The 25,810-nt window shown below is 48.0% G+C and overlaps 1 protein-coding gene across 1 annotated transcript in view; it reads right to left on the bottom strand.

Annotated features, from left to right (window-relative positions):
• The window catches only part of UBE3A (ubiquitin protein ligase E3A), a 337,766-nt gene that overhangs the window by 76,020 nt on the left and 235,936 nt on the right, over positions 1-25,810 (bottom strand). Inside the window, exon 7 of the mRNA XM_078658239.1 lies at positions 22,535-22,699. Within this exon, the coding sequence (XP_078514365.1) occupies positions 22,535-22,699 (165 nt within the window). The remainder of the gene's footprint in view (positions 1-22,534; positions 22,700-25,810) is intronic.

Genomic DNA, 25,810 nt, shown 5'->3' with positions numbered 1-25,810 from the left:
CTGCGTAGTTGTAGACTGACACCTCCATGTTTTGTAGAGCCGAGATAAGAGGGTGGATATAGAGGTTAAAAAGAAGAGGGGAAAGGGCAGAACCCTGGGGGACCCCACACGTGACCGGGCAGGGGGAGGCCGAAAAGCCATCCAAGTGGACGGCCTGTGTCCGATCTCCTAGGAAGGAGGTGAACCAGGCCAGGGCGGACCCCCGGATGCCGGCGCCTCCGACACGGTCGAGAAGGATGGAATGGTCGACTGTGTCGAAGGCGGCAGACAGATCAAGGAGAACCAAGGCCTGGGAGGAATTTGAGTCCGCACATTGCCTAAGCTCGTCCAGAACCGAGAGAACCACGGATTCCGTCGAGTGAACTGGACGGAAGCCAGCCTGGTGGGAGGCTAGAAGCTGATTATCCTCAATGAAGGTCGAGAGGCAGGAGGTGATGTGGCTCTCAAGAGTCTTTCCTAGGAACGGGAGTAAAGAGATGGGTGGAAGTTGGGGAGGGAAGAGGGGTCAGTCCCAGGTTTTTTCAGGATGGGAGTGATAATAGCCGATTTGAAGACAGCCGGGACAATACCCTGTTGGATGGATGTATTTAAAAAGGTAAGCGGGGGTTCAGGACAGTTGGAGAAGACCTCCTTAAGTATGCGGGCAGGACAGCAGTCCAAGGGGGACCCTGATTTAACTTTCTTTAGGAGGTTAAGGAAAGTCTCCTCTGAGATTAGAGGGAACATGTCAAGAAAGACGGATGGAGTGGCAGGTGGAGGGGAGAGGAAGGAGGGGGAGGGCAGGAGTATATTATGCCTGATGGCGGCTATCTTCTCGATGAAGTAGGAATTAAGTGAGTTGCAGAGGGGTTGGGAGGGAACCGGTTTGGGTTGTACTCTACCTGCGGCTGCTAGATTGTGGACAATGAAGAAAATCTCCTTGGGTTTGTTACTGGCTAGGAGAAGTTTGGCTGAGAAGTACTCAGTTTTGGCCATCAGAATAGCCGTTTTATATCTGCGAAGAAGGGCGGAATATTGGGACTTGAAAGTGGGACAGTACCTACGCCTCCAATGGCGTTCAGCTTGTCAAAGAAAGTTTAAGAATGTTAAGATTTTCGGTGAACCATCTATTGGCCTCATGAGAGCCGCAGGACCTGACTAACTTAGGGGGGGCGGCTGAGTCGCAGACTGCCGAAAGCCAATTGTTGAGGATGGCTACCTGTGAATCCGGGGAGGAATCAGCCAAGTGAGGGGATGAGGCCGCAAGGGAGGAGCACAGGGCAGGCATGTCCACACGGTTCCAATTACGGAGCCACGTGTTTTTTGGTGGAGAGAATTTATTGACAACCCCTAGGTCGAGGGAAAAGGAGATGAGCGAGTGGTCGGACCAAATACAGGGGGAGATGGACAGAGACGAGGTGGAAATATTGGCAACCCAAATCTGGTCAAGGATGTGGCCACCAGAGTGGGTGGGGAGGTGAATCAAGGGGGTGAAGTTAAGGCAGCCAAGAGATTCTGTGAAATCTTTGGACGTAAGATCTTCCCGGGGGTCATGGGGCCAGAAGTTGAAATCTGCCAGAATGAGCACAGAGGAATTGTTGACCACAAGAGTGGCCAGCAAGTCCTGTATGGCTGTGATGAAATGGGGCATGGTCTGAGGGGGACGATATAATAGTAGGCAGGTTAAAGGGACCGCGAGGTTAACTGAGCGGGCGACAAGGAAGTCGACTGAAGGGATACGGGGGTAGGGCAGAAGTTGGAACTGGAATTTGGAGTGGACGAATATGGCCACTCCGCCACCGGCTTTCCCATCCGGACGGTCAGCGCGGAGGGCATAGTACGATTCAGGGAGAGTAGCCAGGACGTCCAGTAGCGAGTCAGACGAATACCAGGTTTCGGTTAGGATTAGGATATCTGGTTTTGCGGAGGTCAGAAAGAAGGTTGAGCAGCTCGAGTTGGTGCTTAACCGCCGAGCGGGTGTTCAATAACAACGCTGGCCTGGGCAAAGGAAGAAGTTGCAGAGAGCTGCGAGGGGTGCCCTGCGAGCGCGGATGAATCCGCAGGGGTCAGGACATGAGAGGAGATTCCAAGGTGACTGATGCGTGCCTGGGTGCAGGGGCTAATGCACCAGTCGCCCTGGTGGGTCCGTAGTTGGGGTGACGAATAGGAGATGGTTTGGGCATTATGACTGGCCTCGGGCCCCGGCCGGTCGCGGCCGGGCGCAGACGGGCTTGCCTTTGGCGCGCCCGGTGCGCGTGTCCGCTGCGCGGCCTGGAAAGGGGAGGCATCTTATGCTGTGGGGAGGTGGGAGGGTCTGTCGGCTGCACCGCCAACCCACGACTCCCTCCCTTCAAGAAGCAGTCCTTATTGGGGATTAGAAAGTAGAGAGAGTAAACTCTGAACCTTGGTACTGTAACGGAACTGGTTCTATAGCTCCTTTCGTTAAAATAGCCTGTACTTCTTGTTTGAGGAGCTGCAGGTGCTCTGATGAGAGTTTGTGAGTGCGAGGTGGAATATTGGGAAGATTGCTGGTGAGCTCCAGGCAATAACCATGCTGGATAAAGTCTAGAACCCATTTATCTGATGTTATGGATTTTCAAATGGGGAGAAATTGTTAAAGTCTTCCACTGACAGGTGTTAAATGATCGGGGGGAAGTGTAGGCAAGTCACTGTTAATTGCGGGAAGGTGAGATACGCGTTGGCATGCTCTTACTGCTACAGCTGAAATGGTTTCCTCTGTAACCTCCTCTGCAGAAGCCCATAGAGGAAGGGGGGTATGTGTTGTACTTAATTGAGGAAGCGTTAAGATCTGAGGCTGTAGTTTTGGACCCTCCCCTATAAAATGAGCGGCGAAAGGAGCCTCTGCATGATGCAGACTGAAGAACTCCCATGGATTTCGCCACGTCAGTGTCTTTTTTCATCTTTTCTAAAGCCTCATCAACTTGAGGTCCACAAAGATGTTGCTTGTCGAAGGGGGTATTTAAAATAGATTGCTGGACTTCGGATTTAAAACCTGAAATCCTAAGCCAGGCATGTCAACGTAAAAGAATGCTGGTGTTAACTTCTCTCGCTGCAGTGTCAGCAGCATCTAGAGCACATTTAATAGAATAATTAGATATATGTTTTCTTTCTTGGACTAGTTCTTGTGTCTTTTTCTCTTGCTCTTCTGGGAGATATTAAAATAGGCCATCCATCTTGTCCCAGTGTGTCCGGTCATACCTAGCTAGTAGGCCCTGCATGTTGCCAATGTGCTAGTGGTTAGTGGCTTGAGCAGCCACTCTTTTACCGGATGCATCAATTAATTTAGACTCTTTATCTGGGGGAGCTGCATCTCCAGAGGCCTGTGAGTTTGCTCTTTTACGAGCAATAGAAAGTACCAGTGAGTAGAAGGGTAGCTGTCCTTTAATAAAAACAGGATTAGATGGTGATGGTTTGTATTTCTGGTCAACCATGGGTGTTAAAATACAGGCATAAACAGGGTCCTTAAAAATGTCATCTGGGGGCGTGGCTACGCGGGCGACAATGGTGGACGCAGCTTGTTAGAGCACCCACCGGCCCGACCGTTATCCGACGACTTATCCTGGCTTCTGGAGTTGCCCCGTCGCCCACACCAACAGCAAACGTAGCGGAGGGCAGGAGGTGTTGTCCGGTGCACTTTGCGGTGCTCTCGGACCTTGCGCAGTGCCGATCGCAGCAGCAGCAGCTCGCGGCCTGGTCCCCGAGGGTGAGCCGGGACCTGGATTTTGGCGCCTCCCGGCCGGAGGGTCTCCGCGCCGGCTGCCTGGGTCTCCACTTCTCCGGGGCTGGCGGGCCCCCCCTTTCAGGCGGAACAGGGTGGTGGTGGTGGTGGGTGCATTGTCCCGGCCCACGGAGACGGCTAGAGGGCGTCGCGGCCTACATCGGGGCCGAGAAGCCGGGTCCTCAATTTTCGTGGCTCCCAGCTGCACCCTCAGACGCAGTGCGGAGGCGGAGGAGCCGGCTGGTGCAGCGGAGGAAACGGTGCCCTGGGGCTTGACGTGCTCCCCTTGCCTCGATCCTGGGGGGGCCCGGTGGTGGCGCCCAGCGAAAAGTCCACTGAGTTGGTGATTCATGCTGGAGAGGAGGTGCACCGGCGGCCGGCACAGAAGACACTGGTGAGTGCCCGAGACCTTTGGCCTGCAGAACGGGGGCTCCCCAACTAGACACTGGTGGAGACTTGCCTCGTGGCCCGGAGTGGCCCTGCGGGACCCCCCTACTTGTGGCTGGAGAGGAGGTGGGGCACAGCAGAGCGAAGCCTAGATCAGGCTGGAAAGCAGTGGCGCACCATAAACCCGGGGAACGCCTTGGGGTGCCCGGCCCCCCTGGCAGTAGACGGCGATCGAAGACTTGTGTGCCCAGCGATTCTCCTGTGGGGTGCCTTGCCTCCATTCGGGAGCGCGGGGGTGGGCTCCGAGTCCCGCAACAGCTGTTCAGACTCTGGTTGGACCCAAGGGGCTGTGGACATGACCAGAGGTGGAGGTGGCAGCGGGTCAGCTAAGCAAGGGACTCTGGATAAGTTCACGGGGGCCGGTGGTGCGACGGGTGCCTCGGGTGGAGGAAGTGGGCCGGGCCCTGACAACGCAGCGCTGATGGCGGCGATTACCCAGTCCAGGGACATGCTGGACGCCAAGATTGGGGCGGTTGGCGCGGATGTGACCCTTCTGCGTCAGGACCTGCAGAACGCTGTGGTGCGCATTACCGAGGCCGAGTCCAGAATATCGGTGGTGGAGGACGACGTCGGGACCCTGAAACGGAAAATGGCGGCGATGGAAAATGTCCAGAGAGGCCTTGCGCTCCGCGTGGAAGATGCGGAAGGGCGGGCGCGCAGAAACAACCTACGCTTCGTGGGATTTCCGGAAGGTTGCGAGAAGGGTAACATGGAACTGTTCTTGTCCCAATGGTTGGAGTCCTGGCTTCCCTCAGAAGTGCTGTCACGATGCTTCGTGATCGAACGCGCGCATAGGGCCCTGACGCAGAAACCGCCGGCGGGGGAGCGGCCCAGGCCGGTGATTGCACGGATTCTAAATTTCCCCGACAGGGACACTATCCTTCGGGAGGCGAGGACCAAGGACTCTCTTCTTTTTGAAAATCAGAAAATAATGATTTTTCCGGATTATACCAGGATCGTGCAGCAACAGCGCCACTCGTTCATCGCAGCCAAGGCAAAGCTGAGAGGTCTGAAGATCCAGTACTCACTCCTCTATCCGGCCCGCCTGCGGGTCATATACCAATCGCGTACCCATTTCTTTGACACCCCGGAGGACGTCTTTAAGTGGACTGATGAGACAGTAAGAGTCCGGCCGCATGCTCAGCCGGGTCTGAACCCGGGCCATTCGAGGGACCCGTCGCCGGAGCGGGAAGATTCAGTCGCCAAGAGCAGAAGGAACAGACGGTCAAGGTCACGAAAACGCTCCCATTCACGTAGCCGAAAGCGAGATGGAGCACCCGCAGACTCTGACCACCCCAGCCCGGATGGTGGTACATCAGGGGACTGAACTTGTTTGTGCTGATTTCAGGCTCCCGCTGGGAGAAGGTTTTCCTCAATCTCTTGGGACTGCGGCTTGCTGCTAAGCTGTGTGTTTGCTGCTTGCTATATCAGTCTTGGGATGGTGTGGGGGACGGGGGGGGTTCAGATAGCTCTTCTATAAGGGCTTGCCTCCGATGATATTGATAGCGCGGAGGAGGATGAGGAGATGGAATGAGCAGGAGGGGTGGCGGGAGGGGGAATGTAGTTAAGTGTGCCGGAATGTACAAGCCTCGTGAAATGTAGTGATGTTAAGTTTGTGATTGATATAAACCATGCCTATAGCCTTATGCTGCTACCTCTCACGCAATTGGTGTAATTTGATTCTGCCAACGGAAACACATCTTGACCCTTGGTTGCAATGTTCAAATTAGTTAAATGACAAAATGGAAATGTTGCATAAATGGTTGGACGCAGCTGAATGTTGAGGCTGCGCTGACAAATGTTTTTCGATATGTGAATACTCTATGTCAGCAACAATAAAAACAATTAAAAAAAATATATATATATAAGGGCTTGCCTCCTACTTCAGTGGGAGACACTAGGGGTGGAGTCTGTTAGCTGGGTGGGTAGTTGGGACCGTTGGGGGAGAGGTTCTTGGGGATCCTTTGGAGTGGGTGGCCGCTGACCTCCCGTTGGGGGTTGGGGCGTGCCTGCACCGCAACAGGTACTTCAATGTTGTTGAGGTATAGGGGAGGGGGGAGGTCGGTCTGTTGGGAGTTGGGTAGGGGTTGGGTCTGGCGGAGGGGGGTTACGGGATGTTTGGGTCCACAGGGGTAACATGTTCACGCACGATGGTTCGCCAGATAAGCCTTATGTCATATGTGCGACTGCGCTCTCCTACACCCGGGCGGCTGCGCCCATTTGCTATTAATGGCGGTTAGGAGTCCTGCATTGGAACCCCCCAGAGCTACCTTGAAAATAGTGAGTTGGAACGTGAGGGGCATGCTCGATAAAATCAAACGAGGGGCTGTGTTGCGACAGGGGAAGAGGGAAAAGGCTGACGTCCTCCTGTTGCAGGAAACGCATCTCCTGGGTACAAAGACCTTGAGTTTACAACGCTATGGGTATCACCAGGTCTACCATGCAGGTTTTGCCAGAGGGTCCCGGGGGGTGGCGGTCTTGGTCCACCGGAGGGTCTCATATACCCATTCCGCGCAGTGGATAGATGCCCAGGGTAGATATGTCTTCATCAAAGGGATGATAGGTGAGGAACAAGTGGTGTTTGGTAGTGTGTATGCTCCCCCCCCTTGCAATGGTCTCTAGTGGAGAAGCTGTTTGCGATCTGGGCCGAGGTGCCGGACGTCCTGTCTGTGATAGGTGGTGATTGGAATGACGTGATGGATGGGTCCGCGGATCGCTTTAGGCCTGCTGGCGAACAACTGGTAGCTGCCCCCACGAAGCTGAGAGATATGGTCGAAGGTATGGGATGGATGGATGCATGGCGCTGCCAACACCCACACAGCAGGGAATTCACTTACTTTTTGGCGGTCCATCGCTCCTTCTCGAGGCTGGACTATCTGTTTGTCCCGCGCGCCGTGATCGGAAGGGTGGCCTCGACCGCTATTCTGCCCAGGGGGCTCTCAGATCATTCCCCCGTCACGATAGATATTCTCCTTGACAGGCGGCGACAGCCGTTTCGGTGGCGCCTCTCTACCTGGCATCTGCAACGAGATGATTACCAGTCCCATATGCGTGAAGCCATAGTTCACTACTGGGAAGAGAATGTGGGACGGGGCTCGGATGCGGTGACCCTCTGGGAGGCCATGAAGCCAACGCTGAGGGGTGTCGACATAGCCTGGTGTGCGAGGGCCCGTAGGACTCGGAAGGAGGACCTGGAGAAGGCGGAAGATCGCGTCCGTACCCTGGAAGCGCGGTCTACGGAGACGGGGGCGGAGGAGGATGCGCCACGGCTCCTACAGGCGCAGAAAGATGCTGCTTCTCTATTGCTTGAGGAATCACGCCATATATGGCTGGCTACGCAGAGTAGAATCTACCAGTGGGGGGATAAATCCAGCTCTATGCTGTACAGGCTGTGCCAGGGCGCGTTCCAGGCTCAGACATTTCCGGCGTTGATGGATGAGGCCGGGACCCCTATCACAGACCCTGGGCTCATGGCTGCCAGCTTTGCGCAGTACTATGAGGCGCAATACGCCCCCAGAGACTCCCTTTTGGCGGCGGATGTAGACAAATTCCTGGCGGATCTCCCGCCGCGGGGGCTCTCCGACGAGGAGCGTGAGGATCTAGAGCTTCCTCTGTCCTCGGAGGAACTGGGTAAGGCGTTGGGCGAGCTGAATGCCGGGAAGGCCCCTGGGCCGAACGGCTTCCCGTGCGAGTTCCTTCGGAAATACCACCTTCAGTTGGGGCCCCATTTCAAGAAGGCGTTGGATACTGAAAGGGAGCTGGGCCGGCTACCATCAGATTGGAGACATGCCGAGATAGTGGTGTTCTGCAAGCCGGGGAGACCGCCGGATAAACACGAGTCCTACCGCTCTATTTCTCTTCTGAATATAGAGGCGAAGATCCTGGCGAAGGCGCTGGCCAATCGTCTCCTGCCTCTCATTGCCACTTTGGTCCATCCGGACCAGGCGGGTTTCATGCCCCACAGGGCCACTAGGCACAACATCAGGCGGGCTCAAGTGGCTCTGGAAATGATGAAGGCTACTGGCACCCAGGCGGCGCTCCTACTGGCTGACATAGACCGAGCATTCGACTCGCTGAGCTGGACGTATCTACAGGCACTTCTACCGCGCCTGAATCTTGGCCCTCACTTCCTTTCGTATATACGCCTGCTCTACACTGACCTCACGGCGTGGCGGGTGCGACTTCCGATGCCTTTCCCATCGGGCGGGGCACCCGACAAGGTTGCCCGCTCTCGCCCTACCTATTTGCCCTCGCAATGGAACCCCTCGCGGCTTGGGTGCGCATTGATGCACAGATGAGGGGGTTTGAGTGGGAGGCTGGGCCGTCGGACCGCATCGCGCTGTACGCGGACGACGTATTGTTTTTCATTACGGAGCTCGACAGATCGGGTCCCGGAATACTTGAGATTATGAGGGTGTTTGGTGAGGTGTCAGGGCTGCATCTCAATGTGAGGAAGTCAGTTTTGTGGACCCTGGGCAGTGGGGCAGTTCCAGGTGCCTGGGCGTCGGCTCTACAAATAGCGACAGGAGGCCTTAAGTACCTAGGGGTGTTCCTGACTGACATCCCTGGGGTCTCGTGGGAGCGTAATGTTGTTCCGGTTTGGGGCAGAGTCCGATCGGACATGAAGACATGGTCCCGAATGCCCTTGAATCTTTACGGCCGTTCGGCCATCTTTAAGATGGTCGCCCTCCCGCGCCTGCTTTACCAACTGCAGAACCACCCGTACCCTATCTCGCCGCAATGGTTTCGCCAAGTCAACTCGGCACTGGGCCGATTCCTGTGGGCTGGGGGGGCTGTGCGCGTGGCCCTTCGCACTTGCTTCCTGTCTACATACTGCGGTGGTCTGGCTTCTTCGGACATCCTCTCCTACTACCAAGCGTCCCATCTATTGATACTTAATGAATGGTGGTATGGGGACCGGAGTGACCCAGCGTATGCCCTGGAGCGGTACTTAATGGAACCCGATACCCTGCACACACTTCTCTACTCAGCTGGGAAACGGAGGAAGCTCCCGGTGGTCACGCAAACTGTCTTTCAGATCTGGCGTAGGGCACTTCATCGTATGGGGTGGTGGAATAGGCTCACTGGGGAGACCCCGCTGTGGCAGAATGGCCGCCTGCCGGCCTTGTCAACCCTGAGGGGCTTTCGGGGCTGGGACTCGATAGGAATCTCGGCGTTGGGACACGTTATGAGGGGCACGGCCCTTAAGTCCTTTCAGGCGTTGAGGGAAGAGTTTGAAATGCCGAACACCCAGTTCTTCAAATACCTGCAGTTTCGCCATGCTATTTCCCCTGCATTAGAGGGGTTGGACTCGCTACCGGAGTTCAGTCCCATTGAGGCTAAACTGTTCATGGGTGAACTGACTGAGAAGAAGATCTCATGCATATACCAATCCCTAGTCACACACTGTGCGTCCTCATTGGATGGTCTGCGGTCCAAATGGGAGAGTGATGTGGGGGAGATAGATGAGGAAGGGTGGAGGGAGGCTCTTGCGGCCCCGAGAGAGGCTGCTGTCGCTGTGCGGCTGCGCTTCATCCAATTCAAATACCTTCACAGGGCTTACTACACAAGGGAGAGGCTGTGGCGGGCTGGACTGATTGCTTCCCCTGACTGCCTGCGGTGTGGTAGGGAAATGGGCACGTTTTTACATACAGTGTGGACGTGTGGAGCTATAGCCCGATATTGGAAGCGTGTCTGGGACTGCCTAGATGAGGTCCTGGGCTGGCAGCTCCCGCGCACGTCGCAGCTGGGTCTGTTACATGTCCTGGAACAGGTGGGTGGCAACATCTATAAGAGACATCTCCTACTCTTGGGACTTACAGTGGCTAAGCGGGATGTGGCCCGTGCCTGGAAGGATCCGGGGGCGCCGCCGATAGGGGTCTGGAAACGGGGCATGGACTACTGCATGGGACTGGAACGCCCCGTGTTTGAGGGCCGAGGCTGCCCTAGAAAGCATTATAAAATCTGGAAGAGGTGGGCAGAGTATAGGGGGCTGTGGCTGGAGCCGCCATCGCAGCAAGATACACACGTAGATCAATTGTCATGAGTACCGGGGCGGGAGTGAGTGCGTAGCCACCTTAGTACAGCTTACGTTGTGTTAGATTCTGGTGACCATCGTGAACGGGGTGGGGGTGGGAACCGGGTGGAGGGATGTTTTGGGGTTGGAGGGGGGGATCCGGGAGGTTAATGTAATTTGGTTTTATCTGCTTACATATGTTGATTGCTGCAACTGTGATTCATGATAATCTGCTTACGGTCTCTCCGGTGCTTGGAGTACTGTGAATGTTTCCGCAATCCATGTTTGAAATGCCAATAAAGATGGTTTTGAAAAAAAAAAAAAAAATGTCATCTGCAGGCCACATCATGCCTTTCAACATAGGTAGACTGACTAGCCTATGTGAAGACTCTAGTGTCTCAAATAAAAAGTCGTCATCCAAAGCCTCTTTGTGCAGTGTAACTTCATGATAAGCTGCTGCTCTTGAAATCAGATCTTGATAAGATATGTTATCATCTGGAGGTGATGGTTTTGCAGGGAGTAAATCTGGATCATTATCCATGGGTGGATCCATGCCCTCGAAAAATCCCCAAATGTTTACTAGACCTGCAGGTCTAGTGACTTAAATAATCTACTTGACCTAATTATAATGCTCTTGACCCATAAACCGGTTTCAAATTATGTGATCCTGGGCAAGTATTTTAATTCACTGAGACGCCATTTTCTTCTTGATCACATATGAGAACACCTTCAAATACGCATGTTCAGCATATCTGCTGTACAGAAAACGCTTTTGTTTGATTTAATAGACTAAATATTAGCTCCATATATAGAATGCAAATCTAGCCACATATATGATGCACTTGACTGCAGACATGCCTCTTAGTTCATTAAATGCATTGTCATCAGGGCTTGGTCTGGAATGTCTCTCACATCATGTTTAAAAACTATCACTTTTAATAAATACATAACTAAAGCATAAAATAGTAGGCCACTTATTTGCAATCAGCAGATTCTACATTGAAATGGCCACAGAATGTGTCACCGGTATGTGGTTTTACAACTATATAGTGTATAATGTTTGGAAGGAAAATGCTACTTACTAGTATGCATCTGTTCTTGGCATGTAGGGCTGCAGAGCCACACACTAGTGCATAGATCGCCATCTGGTGGCGGGCCCGGATGATTAAACTTTGTTGTCTTGGAAGAGTCTTTGTTTGGTAGATGACTCCTGTAGAGCGTAGTGCGCATGGGCATCGACTCCATTGGGGGAAGTGATGGAGTTGTATGAGTACAGAAAAAGATGTCCATGTCTTGTGTATCTAACTAAGATATTACTGGGACAGATATAGGTAGCCGGGGAGGCGAGTGGGCGTGTGTGGCTCTGCAGCCCTACATGCCAAGAACAGAGGCATACTGGTAAGTAGTATTTTCCGTTCGAAGCATATGGGCTGCAGACCACACACTAGTGCATAGATTGCATAGCAGTTTTCTCCCTTAGCGGCGACCATCAGTATCTGTTACAGTAGTTTTAAATAATGTTTTGATTACAGCCGGGCCCACAATAGCGTGTTGTTTTGCGTGCACATCTACACAGTAGTGTTTCGTAAATGTGTGCGGTGTAGACCATGTAGCTGCCTTACAGATATCATCTAGGGGTATATTTCCAAGAAATGCCATAGATGCCCCTAATTTACGGGTGGAATGAGCCCTAGGGGGAATGGATAGAGTGAGTTTTGGTAACAAATTTGAATGCATTTAACAAAATCCACCTTGCAATTCAAGCTTTTGAGATGGGATTACCTTTATGTGGAGGGGAAAAGTGCACAAACAACTGTTTTGTTTTACGACATTGTTTTGTCCTATCAATGTAGTAGAGAAGCGCTCTTTTTACATCTAATGTATGTAGAGCTCTTTCCGCAACTGTTTGTGGTTGAGAAAAGAATACTGGCAACTCAATAGATTGATAGAGGTGGAACGGTGAAATGACTTTTGGAAGGAATTTTGGGTTTGTTGTTATGGAGCTGTATGAATCGTTCTTGAATTGTTAATGCTTGGAGCTCACTCACTCTTATGAGTGAGGTAATAGCAACTAAAAAGCAACTTTCCATGTAAGGAACTGTAATTCACACTTATGTAAAGGTTCAAATGGAGGACCCATAAGTCTAGTGAGAACAATATTTAAATTCTATACAGGAGAGGGTGATATCCTGGGAGGAATTATTCTTTTGAGTCCTTCCATAAATGCTTTGATGGCAGGTACTCTAAATAATGACAGATGTCTGTTTTGAAGGTAAGCTGCTATAGCAGCAAGATGTTATCTGACTGAAGAGTACGCTAAACTACATCTTTGTAGATGAAGCAGGTAACATATGATGTTTTGTATAGAAACATCTAGTGGGTTAATTTTGTTATTTGTGCAATACACAACAAATATTTTCCACTTGGCTGCATAGCATGCTCTAGTGGTGGGGCGTCTAGCTTCTTTTATAACATTCATGCAATCAGGCGTAAGATTGAGGTATCCAAATTCTAAGACTTCAGGAGCCAAATCGCTAGGTGGAGCTGCATTGGGTCTGGATGCATGATCTCTCCATGGTTCTGTGTCAGTAGATGTGGAGAGAGTTTGAATGTTTGGTGTGATACTACTGAGAGTTCTAGTAGTGTGGTGTACTACGATTGTCTTGCCCATGTTGGTGCTATGAGAATCAATGTGAGGGAATGTTGCTGTAGCTTGCGTACCACTAATGGAATTAGTGGGAGAGGTGGAAAAGCGTAAGCTTTTATTGCCTTTGGACAATGGGTGTGGATATCTGGGGGCGAAGCTTGGGCATTTGGAGTTGCGATGTGTGGCGAACAGATCTATCTCTGGTTGGCCCCACTCGTGAAAGAAAGGTTGAAGAACTTGAGGATGAAGTTCCCACTCGTGTATCTGTTGTCTTTGATGACTTAACAGATCTGCAGCTGGATTGTGAACTCCTGGTAGATGTTCTGCTAACAGAAAGATTTTTTGAGGAATGGCCCACCTCCATATGCTCTGTGCCAGCCTGGAGAGCTGTAAGGAGTGTGTTCCTCCCTGTTTTTGGATATAATACATGGCTGTCATATTGTCTGTACGGACTAATGCAGCCTTGCCTGCTAGGTAATGCTGAAACGATTTTAGAGCTAGAAAAATTCCTAGTAACTCCAGAGGATTTATGTGGAGTAGCTTTTGTTGCAGAGTCCATGTGCTCTGTACTGTGTGTTCTTTCAAATCTGCTCCCCCTCCTGTGAGAGATGTGTCTGTGGTTAGCACCACTTGTGGAACAGGCTCTATGAACGTCCGGCCCTTGGAAAGGTTTTTGGTGTTCCACCACTGCAGAGACCGATGTGTCCGGTCGTCCACCACCACCAGATCTGTTATTTGTTGTTGAGCCTGATTCCATTGACTTGCTAAGCACTCTTGCAGGGGGGCATTTGGAGTCTTGCATGTGGCACTATGAAGATGCAAGATGCCATCATTCCAATTAATTGCATGAACACGCGAGCTGGTAGTGAGTGTTGTGGCTGGAATCTTTGTATTAAAGCTTGCATACTTTATATTCTTGTTGGATTGTGGGGTGCAATTGCTTTGGAGGTATCTATTGTTGCACCCAGGTACTGTTGAGACCGGGATGGTTGAAGATGTGCCTTTTTTTATTTATTGTGAATCCTAGCTTGTGTAGCAGAAAGATGGTCTGATGCATGTGCTGCACACACTGGTGGTATGAATTGGATTTTATTAGCCAGTCGTCTAGGTATGGGAACACATGAATGTTCTCCCTTCTTAAGTGTGCTGCTACTACTGCTAGACACTTTGTGAAAACAGGAGATGCTGTAGTTTCTCCGAAAGGGAGTACTTTGAACTGGTAATGTTGACGGTCTAGTACGAACCGAAGATACTTTCTGTGAGCTTGACGGATGGGAATGTGGAAGTAGGTGTCCTTGAGATCTAATGTGGCTAGGAAGTCGCCTTGTTTTAACAGAGGTAGAACATGCTGTAATATGACCATATGAAAGTGGTCGGACTGTATGTACAGGTTTAGGGGCCTGAGGTCTTGTATAGGTCTGGGGAAACCATCCTTTTTGGGGATGAGAAAATATAGGGAGTAATCCTCCTGTGTTTTGATGTTGTTATGGGAATGGTTCTATTGCATTCTTTTGCAGTAGAGATGCAACCTCTTGTTTTAGGAGAGTGAGATGCTCTTGTGACATGGGACGCTGTCTGGGTGGTATTGTTGGAGGAGTAGAAGTGAGCTCCAGGCAATAAACTGACTGAACTATTTGTCTTACCCACCTGTCTGGGGAGATGAAGTTCCAGACAGGTAGGAACTGTTGTAATTTCCTCCCGACAGGAATGGAATGGTCTGGGGGGATGGGAGGGAAGTCACTGTTTGGGAGTGGAGGCATTTCGGTTGTTGTTGCCTCTGCCTCTACCCTTATTGTTGTTACCTCCATATCCTCCTCTGTAATAACCTCTACTGGGCGAGGTTTGGGTGGGCGTTTTATGAGAAAAGGAGGTGTTGTCAGTTTGAAAACCTTTAGAGGCACCCCTGTAAGAGGTGCGATGAAAGGACGCTTGGAGTCTGAGTTTGTAAGGCTCCCATGGATTTTGCCGTGTCCATATCTTTTTTCATTTTCTCTAGTGGATTATCTACTGTAGGGCCAAAAAGATGTTGCTGGTCAAAAGGTTGATTTAGGATACTGGCCTGTACTTCTGGCTTGAAGCCAGAGATGCGTAACCAGGCAGGTCTGCGTAACAGTATTCCTGTATTTTTTGCTCTAGAGGCTGTGTCAGCAGCATCTAACGCACAGCGGATTGAGGTATTGGTAATGACCTTGCCTTCATGTATTAAGTCAGAAGCCCTGGCTTTATATTGTTCTGGCAAATGTTGCATTAGTGTCTCTAGCTCATCGTAATGAGCTCGATCATATCTTGCTAACAAAGCCTGAGTGTTAGCAATTCTCCAGACATTGGCTGCTTGTGAAATGGTGCGTTTCCCTGAGGCATCTAAAAGCTTGGACTCCTTATCAGGGGGTGGAGCATCCCCCGTTTGTGAGTTAGCTCTTTTCCTCACTTTTGAGACTACTAATGATTCTAATGGCAGCTGATCCTTGATGTATGCTGGGTCAGTTTCAGCCGTTTTATATTTTTTTTCTTGTCTGGGGTTGATTACCCTGGCTCTGACGGGGTCTTTGAATACCTCGGGTACATGTCTTACCACTCCATTAAGTATTGGTAATGTGGTTGTGGATTTGTGTGATGACAGCAAGTCTTCTTCCACTGGATCTGTATGTAAATTCATCCCATGAAAAGTGGCTGCTCTATGAATAAGCTGGGTAAACCCAATAGTGTCATCTGGAGGATATGGTCTAGAAGGGTATGCACCATCTTGTGGCAGATCTGGTGCATCTGGTGCGTTATAATCTTCCCAGGGATCATCTGATGGCCCAGGGATATTATCTGGGTCATCTGTGTCATCTATGTGCTGCTCACTTTCTATCCCCTGTGAATAAATCTCATCATCATCATCATCCTCGGGTATAAGACTATGCGCGGTGGATGGTGAGTGCGCAGGGGTAATGTCAATTGGTATCTCTGGCAATGGTGAAGGAATTCTATGGGGGAAGTTTGAGCATGTTTTTGAGAGGAACTGGAGGTGACTTGGGAGAGTCCATGTTCCTCTTTTCAGGCACTGTAATTATATGTCCAGTCTTTGGGTTAATTTGAGAGTCTTTTGTTTTGGATCTGGGCGGAAAAGTTCTTTTGTGTAACTATGCTTTTTCAGCGCCGACTTGTCTTGTTTGGGACCGAATTGTTTGGAAGGTTTTACAGTGTTTATTGCAGTCTTTGGAGCAGATTTTGGTTTCGGATCTAAAGACTTGGTGTTGTGTTTCTTTTTCGGATCGGAGCTTTTCGGATCCGGAATTATTGGTCCTGAAGCCCTTTTGAGGTTCGTCAACCATTGGGTGTTTCGGTGTCGAGATGGGCTTCGGGTTGAGTTTTTTCGGAACCAGAGTTGTCTTCGGTTCGATAGGCTTGAGAACTGCCTTCGGTGCTGAGCTTGTTTTCGGCTTGACCGGTTTCGGTACCGAGGGCTGCTTCAGTGCAGGAGTTAGTTTTGGTTTTAAGACCGACAGACTGACTCGAGCCTGATCGAAGACGATACCGATGGTATGATGTAGGACTTGAAGGCGAAAGGAGATCGGTAACGGGACCGAACGATAAACACATCCGAGCCCGATGGCGGAAAAAAACAATCTAAAGATGGAGTCGATGCCCATGCGCACTACAGGAGGAGTCGTCTACCAAACAAAGACTCTTCCAAGACAACAACAAAGTGTAATCATCCGGACCCGCCACCAGATGGCGATCTATGCACTAGTGTGTGGTCTGCAGCCCATATGCCTCGAACATAAAGTTCCTGAAAATATTTGTCATTTGCACATCACCAAGTAAAGTGTTCTGATTTGTTTTCCTCCAATTTAAATCTTTGTTTGTATCACCCTTCTGAGTGAAACAATGTTCTTTCATAATTCCTGATCTACTTGTACTATTCATTTACAAGCAGTTCAAATGTTGTTTTAGAGGAAAACAACTGACATTTTACTGCATTTTGTTTCACAATTATTGTCAGATAGCTCACTTGACAAAAAGCATTACAGTAATAAGAGAAAGAAAAGTAAACACTGTTTTCCAGGCACACACGAGCAACAATTAGTAAAAAGATAACTGACATTTGACCTCTGTCCTTGAGCAGTCCACAAATGTGTCAAGATAAAACAAGATTTAAAGGCCTCTTAATTGCTCATTCACTTGCTGAAGGAACAGAACACCTGTTTCTTCCAGCCTACGTTTACTAGCCAGCAGGGTCGAGTAAGTGCTAAAAATAGCTTGCCCTCCTAATATTTCGCTCGCAATTGCGAGTGGTCGAAAGAATTTTTCAAGGCCTGATTATAATCATCCCACGGATCTGTTGGTAAAGGAACATTGTCATCCTCATCATCATCTCCTCCTAAATCAGGCTGTGTATGAGAAGATCCCTGTGGTGTTAAGTGTAGAGTATAGGAGGCTGGCAGTTGTGGTAATGGTGAAGATGGTGGAGGGGATGGCAAAGAAGGGTGGATATGACTTGTAGGCAAAGAAGGGTGGATATGACTTGTAGCAATGTCCTTCTTCTTCTTAAGAGCAATTGTATACCTCCTGTCCTCTGAAGTAACTTTCCTTTATGAAGGAATTTTAGCTAAAACGTGTCCAGTATCTGGGTTGATGTATAGTTTTTTCTGTTTTGGGTCTAATCTGTCCTTCATGACATCTAAGATGGGTTCCAGGGGATCTAGGAGATCTTTTGATTTTGGCGCTGAAGGTTTCGGTGCTGAACCGGACTTGTCCCTTTTAACCTTTGAAGCGGAAGATTTCTGCAAGGAACCAGATTCGTCTTTTGGAGTGGAATGTTTCGGCTCCAAAGACGATCGGTCTCGACTCGATCCCAAGCCGGAAGGCTTGACTATTTGTTTCTGTGCTGGGTCTGAAGGCGGGGCATCGGAAACATCATCTCGGTGCCGGCCAACGCCCGAAGGCAGAGGTGGTGCCGAAGCCTTATGTTTAGTGGAAGAGAGTTTATGGGGTAAGGGGCTTTAGTACTCACGACACCCTGTCCCGCTGGAACGTCCTTGGACTCCAATTTGATTTCTAAGTCTGAATCTGATTCTGGGACCAGAAAAGGCCCCCACTTCTTCTGCAGCTGTTGCTTCTTCCTGTTCAGATTCTTCTCCGAAGATATGCGTAGTATGTGGAGTGCTTTGGCACTGCATTTTCGTCATCAAGCCAGACGATACTGAAGAGTCTTTTTCGATCGGAACGACAGACAAGCCTCAAAATCTTCTTTCTTGTGCTCCGGTGAGAGGCACAAGTTGCAGACTTGGTGTAGGTCAGTTCGAGGGAACTTTCAGTGGCACAGAGGACAGAACTAAAACGGAGTCTGTTCCATTGGCAGAAGACTGGACCGACACAGCTAGGCCGGAAGGCTGCCCAAATTTTTTTTAACCGAAGATGGAAACTTTCCCAATCGAATCGATACGCGGAGAGAGGGAAACGTGTACGATAACAATACTGTCGAGGGTACAGTAGATTCTGCACAGAGGGGAACCCTAAGGGTGGTTTCAAAACCGGAGCACAGCAATACATGTCTGAACATGATGGCGGAAAGAAAACAATCTAACAATGGAGTCGATGCCCATGAGCACTATCACCGAAAGGAGGAGTCACCTTACGTCTAGTCCCGCCCTGCCCAGCATATTACTGAATGAAGCAACAGAACTCAATGGGCTCTCAGGTGAGTGGAGGGGGGGGGGCGGAAGAGGGGGGGCCTGGCATGGAGCAAGAAGGTCTGCTGAGCTATCCTCTGTGCCCTGGTAGCTATAGAAAGACCCAGGCCACTGCAGCTGAGCTGCCAAATAATAATGCTTAAAGTTTGGGGTTCCCAACTCCCCTTATTCTACAGGTAACTGCAGCTTTCAAAGCGCGAATAACCGCCTTGCCTTATTTAAGATGAAACTCCCAGTGCTGAATGTAACGTGGAAAACGTAGATTTGGGGACGTAGACTGGGAGTCTATAAAAGTAATAGAGCAGACTAGGGAGCATCCCCTTCTTGGATAAAGATACTCTAACCTGTACTGTGAATGGTAAAGTGCTCCAGAAAGCCATTTGGGGACGATATGGCTTTAGTAAGATTTCCATCTATTAGGTTTCTTGTTTCACGATAGATGTTTATCCGTAAATAGTGAAAGGTGTGGTCCTCCCACCGTAAAAGGCGAGAATCTACTACAAAGTGTTGTGAGGGACAACCTGGGCTCAGTGGAAATAGGCAGGACTTATTCCAGCTTCTTCCTAGACCCTAGGCAACACGGAACTCCTGCAATATGGCTTGTATTCTTGTTATACTCTCCTGGATATCCTGAATGTAGATTAAAATGTCATCCGTATATGAGACAATATGCACCTTCTCATTAGCGAGATACCCCAATCCTGACCTTGCTGCCGAAGTCTCTGGGCCAGGGGCTGCACTGCTATGGCAATAGGCAAGAGTGACAACGGACAGTCTTGCAGAGTCACCCTGGTTACTTGCAAAAGGAGGTGGGGAGATACACGGACCACTTTTCAACAGTGCTGTGGGTTCAGTATATAAGAGACAGATTAAACTTTGCAGCCGTCCCATAACAACAAAATCTGTCAGGTTCGAGAACAAGTATCCTCAATCCACCATATCAAAAGCTATCTCCAAGTCCAGCAACATGCACGCAGCGTATGGCCGCAGATATTTAAGGTGGTGGACCGAGCTGGTATAAACCTGTTCTGGTCCAGATGGACCAGGCCTGACCTAGGACCATATAGCCGGCCAGCTATGACCTTGCTCCGAATCTTGTAATTGGATCACAACATAGACAACGGGCCATAGGAGGCGAGCTCCAACAGATCATTGTCCAGCTTTAGGAGGATACTAAGAGGGATTCTCGCAATGTGGGCAGGAGTCGACCCTCCGTCTGGGCACCCTGGTATAATTCAAGCAGCTTAGGAGCAAGGTGGTGTACATATGTCTTATAATACTGGATGGAGAACCCATCTAGCCCTAGGTCTTGCTGGTCACTGCTCCCCTTATGGCACCCTTTATCTCCTGCAATGTGATAGGTGCATTGATTTCGTCCCTATCCAATGGAGTCACTACTGACAGCATTTTAAAGGCTAGAAAGGAGCAGATCATATACAGCTTGGTAATGTGTGGTGAATGCCTTATGGATATCTCCTTAATTATTGACCACATGTGCCTGGGACAGCCTGATCATTGTGATTGGCGAGATAGGGGTGGCACCATGCAAAAACCAGACTAATAATCAGCCCGTTTTTTCCTCTTCTGCCTGCATCTTTGCTTAGTAAGTGAGGAAATCCAGGCGGCGTAGCTGCTCTATGCTGGGCACCCTGCTTCTCACAGTCAGTTCAGGCATCAGCTTCTAGTGTACTCAAGGACATTTCAATATAGACCAAATCTTTATGCACGTCGGCTCTCATGTTCAGAACTGCACGTATACAATGGCCCCTGAGCACAACTTTCCATTGGCACCCATACTATATGTGTTTCATTCTTCATCACCCCCTTCACCTTCAGGACATTGGCCATGCTTCTCTATATTCTCATCCGAATCTCTGTGAGGTTGGTCAGATGATGAATATTGTGTAGAATGAGATGCTGGAGTGAAGTTGCAATTGGCTCTGTGATCTTTGATTTGCACATTGCACTCTGGCACTTTAGTATTGAAGCTGCAACTGGCTATGTGACTTACTACTTTGTTTGCTCCCTGCATATTTGCACATTGCACCTTGGCACTTTAGTATTGAAGTTGCAATTGTTCATGTGATTTACTAATTTGCCTGCCCCCTGCATATTTGAACATTGCACTCTGCACTTTAGTATTGAAGCTGTAATTGGTTATGTGTGATATCCTTGAAATATTTTATTGATTAGCTGTAGAACCAAACTTGGTTTTAACATTTTTACTGATGAAGGATTATGTAACTGACAATGAGAAATGCTTAAACGACAAACTTGTAATATATAACATGTTTAGTCACAATCTTTTATTAACAATGTATTATGTGAAATGTATGTACTTTTATAGATAATACATATCAGAATAAAGATCATGACTTGAGATGCTGGAGTGCTATCGCATGTATTAGACCTTGATGTCTTAAGACTTTTGTATGATTCAAGAATTTGGGAAATGGCTTCATCAAGGTTAATCTTGCTCTTTTTCAAGACAGGTGTAGCGTGCTTTGTGGTTCCGGTGAAGCAGCTTTAATATGCTTTATATCTAGATCAATATGTGCCATTTCTGTCTGGTCCCCAACAGTAGTGTGCTAAACCAGTGGTATAGACTGTTTTGCTTCAACACCGAAAGACAGAGATTCCCAAGTTCTGTTCCTCTTGCAACATCTTTGAGTTTGGAGGTCTATCAGCATGCAGCCCCCTAATTCCTAAGCTCCAAGGCCCTCTTTAGTGGAATACTCCTCTCAAGTTTGGTCTTGCATCCTTTATATGAAGATGTTCCATACAGTGAACTTGATGCAGCTTTCAAAACAGAGCCTCTTTTTGAAGTTACTCTTTGGGCACATTCTCATCAAAGGCACGCCTGGAATGTTTTATCTATTTTCTAGAAAGAGGCTCTGTACCATTAGGTATTTCAAGAGATTTATGAGCAAAGGTCACAGTGTATGACATTTCTGACTCAAAGGGGGACTGACACTGATCATGTTCATCTGGTTGCAATTTCATTGATGGGGCGGGGGGGGTACAACCTCCGTTCTAATTTGGCAGGGTATTTAAACTTCATAATCACACCCCACTCCCCATGGGGAGCATTGACAAAGACCAGGGCCAATCTCTCAACTGTCAAACTGGTTTCTTGGATTGAATATGTTTGTTGTGGTTCACAATGAACAAATGCAGACCCTATGACTGTCTGAAACTGTAAAACCTGTAGGACTAGAATAACAATTTAAAAAGATGTATTCGCCATGTTTCACTGCTCTCAAAATGAAGACAAACCAATCGAGGCACGTAACAGCAAATCGTATCTAGCCTCTTCCCTTCTGCATTTGCTCTTTCCAAACTTCACATACAGCTTCTCGGAGGAACAAAAATACAAAATAAATACACTTTTAAACCAGAAGGCCAGACATAAACAATCTAACGAGGGAGTTGGTGTCCCAATGTCACTGCAAAAACAATATTAGCAGTAAGGCATAATCATTTAATAAGCTGATCTTACCATTGGTTTATGTACCACAAATGGAATGAGGAATGGGTAAAAGCTCAAATTATAGACTGAGTAAATGCTAATAGTGTTAGCCTGAAGAAGGTATTAGGAATTAAGTGTGTTGGACATTAATGGCAGTCACTTCATGGTCTGTTACGAACATTCTCTACATTATAAAATAGACTAGATCTTGGCAATTACAATAAAAATTATATGGACTTTGTCTTCGTTCTCCTATACTAGATAGGCAGAGAGCACAAGCCCCTCCTTAAATAGCTGATTTCGTCTAGTGATGCTTGCGCACTTCTTTCTAAATATGGATGGCCACTTATGTAGTTGTAAAGGGGTTGTAAAATAACCGAATAGTGATAAAGAAGGGATTTAGATACTGGACTATTAAAATATCAAATGAAAGACAAGAAAATCTGCATCTTGAACTTTTGCAATGCAGATAATAAAACCATATTACATTTAACTGCATTATAAGAACACATTTAAAGTGCACACATTGTATAAGAAAAAGAATGTAGTATTGAATTACCTTTCTATTTTCATTTGTTATTGGGATTTTATCTCCATTTTCTTTTAGGTCATGTACCATTGGATTGCCAAATAGATCAGTGTGAGATATTTGATAAGTGATCATCATATCATCTTCCACACTGCCTTCATAATCCATCAGCTCATTTAAACTCTGGAACAACACCTAGCCAAAAAAAAAATAAAGTTATTTAAAAAGCATTCGTAGGCATATTCTACAGATTATATGTTTCTTTCACAAAAACTTTTTTTTAACAGGCTCACTAACACAGGGTCAATCATCCCCCCCACACTAAATATACACCTACAAACTGCACACAATGCAAGCAGAAAAGAAATGTAATTGATTCTCTTAATTTCAAGTACACCTAAAAACTATTCATCAATACCTAAAAATTGACAGGCACAGCTACAGAGATTCCCAAATTCAACTCAATCGTAAGGTAGTTAAATGCTACCAATAATAGGTTCTTTTTGAGACTCGCGTTATAATCAATGTATGTGGATGTTTTGGCGAATATGCTAGTGGAGCCCTACATTGGAAAATATAAAGGATGTTGAGTAATGACCTGCGCTGTCAACTTCGGAGTTGGTGGGAACCAAGTTAGAGTCTCCGCATAAAAATCCTGTGAATCTGGGCAAAATCACTTAATATCCTTGTGCGCCTACATTTCAGTGCCATGAGACCCTCCTGGGTGATTTGCCATGCTTTACAAATCATACATTTATACGGATTTGAGAGAAATTGGGTTATTGGTTTATGGGAGTGTTAGGCAAGAGAGGCCAATCAAGGATAATTTAAAAAGAGGCTGAATCGGACATCAAGTTATTTATACAGGATTTTAGTGTTACACAAAATCACAGAATGACACAGCACAAACACAAGTATTGAATCCTCCCACTGAACATCAGTGTGAGAAATCGGGTTACTGGTTGAGGAGGTGTAAACTCTTCTCAGGTAAAATCCACAATCCTTTATGGGGTAAAACACAAAATTCACTAAATTAATCTGTGCTTAACCCTCTAGTGACTTGGCACAAAAGCGGTCAGGCATAACTTAGAAGAAATATGTAAAGTACTTATGCATCACATTAACAGTAATAAAGTGAGCACACAACACAATAAAAATCCCGAACAAATTTAGAAAAATAGATTGGGGTTAAAAAACATAAGTTGAGACCAAGACGACAGAAATCCATTCAGTAAAACTGGAGACACTGAATTTTACAGGTTTCGATCAAAATAGTTAAACTGGGACAAAGTCACAAGTTCAGGCTGACCGCAATGGAGCACAGGACTAAGTTTGGCCCGCTTAGACTTGTACTTTATGTCCTTGCTGCGAGACCAGTTCTGTTGCTTTGCTTTGCTTCATGTTGGTGTCAGTTCCAATGAAGCTGAGCGGCGAGGTTTTGCACAGCTTGGAGTCACTTGACGTCGCATCCAAGGAAGCTTTCAGCTGAGCGGTGAGAATTTCCTTTGCCCTGTGTCTGTTTCGATGAAGCTTGCAGCTGTACGGTGAGGCTTTGCGTCCCCGATGTCATTTTTTATGAAGCTTGCAGCTATGCGGCAAGGCTGTGCTGGGTTTCGTATCACTTCGCACTGGATTTGTTGAAACCTTCAGTTTGGCCAAGGGGAGTTCCCTCGGATGCCAGCCAAAGGTCTAGGACCTAGGGAGGACCCTCCTGCGGATTAGGAACTCACATCAGCAGAGGTTAGCAGGGCTCAGGCAGGTCTAGTGCAGCAGGTCAGCTGGGCAGTTGTAGGGAAGCCTCTGGAGCTTGTTGTGTCCCTCTAGCTCAGAACAGGTCAGCCAACTGACCCTTGGAGTCACTAAGCCTGGAATGAAGGGAACATGTCCAATCTTTCTTCTCAGAAAGCAGCACAGCACTCGGTAGGCAGCACAGTCCTCCGCCTGTATTGTTCAAAGGTCCAGAAGAGTACTAAAGAGCTGGTCTGAGGGTTGAATATTTATACCTGCTGCCAGTTTTTTTTTTTTTTTTTGTTTTTCAAAGACCTTTATTGCACAGTCTTGCAATGACACAGCATTCAGCCTACAACCCCCAGGGCCGGCTGCGTTATTCACAATTACCTTTCAATACCTTCAATGTAACACAGCCCTTTAGCCGACATCCCTGGGGTCCGGCGACGCGGTAGAACAAAGTGTACATAGATCCATCAATTCGTGTTTCGGATACTCTCTAGGTCTGGTATTTTCGTTTTTAATGTTTTGTTGGAAACTTGCAACAAACTTACACGTTGGCAATCAATGTGACAATAATCCTAGAAAAATGTTAGTGATATAACGACATAGAATCAGAGTGTACAGACACAGCATCTGATGTGAGGGCCCTTTACACCCTCCACTGTGGGTAACAGACAACATTTTCAGGTCCAATCCCCCTCCCCCACTTCGTCCGAGTCGGCATCATCCTCCACTGGCAATGGATCACACAGGTCACCCCTATAAACATTCCAGCAGGTCCAGACCTTGTTCCATTTACGCGGGCAGGCCCTATTTACATATACCGCCCGTTCTGTAAACATTAACCCGTCCAGGTTCCTGCTCCATTGTTGTAACGTTGGCAGTTCTGGAGCGCCCCATTTCTGCGCGATTTCTCGTTTCAACTATGAAAGGAAGGAACTCGCACAGCTCGATAAATCACCGGTAAACAACACATGGAGGGTGTAGTGTGCTACTAGAGTTGAACACTGTCTGGCCTAGCAGTGTTAAATCCGAAGGAACTAATGCAAAGCTCTCTCAACAAGGAGAAAGCAACTCTGAGCACTACGTTGAAGACCACCTGGTCTTATTAATTCAATCACAAAGTTAATCTTAAAGTATACAGCAAAATCATCCAAATGTTCAAGTCATTAATTTTTAGACGACGGTTGATTCACCAATCAACGAATTGAATATTCAGTATCATATCTTCATCATTTGAAAACGTTTAAAGTGATGTTAACACATCCCGATGCATTTCGGGCACCGCCCTTCCTCAGGGGAATACTCTACAAAAACAATCCAAAATAAATGATGTTAAAATATACAGTTAACATAAATGCAAAACATACTATCAAGCGTTAATACTTAATTCAAATAATTGGCGACCCCCTGGTGAAAACACCTTCACCAAAGGTAATCATATCTCAAACAAAAATCACCACAGAATCATAAGTGGGATCATAGTTCCCTCAACCAAACGAGTGAACAAAGGAGACGTGAGTGACTAACGTAAATAAAGATATTTCACCGGAAAGCAACCGAAAAGTGAACAAA

The sequence above is a fragment of the Lissotriton helveticus genome, chromosome 8, assembly GCF_964261635.1.
Source record: "Lissotriton helveticus chromosome 8, aLisHel1.1, whole genome shotgun sequence".
Lineage (NCBI taxonomy): Eukaryota > Metazoa > Chordata > Amphibia > Caudata > Salamandridae > Lissotriton > Lissotriton helveticus.
This window is presented reverse-complemented; position numbering and strand designations above follow the sequence as displayed.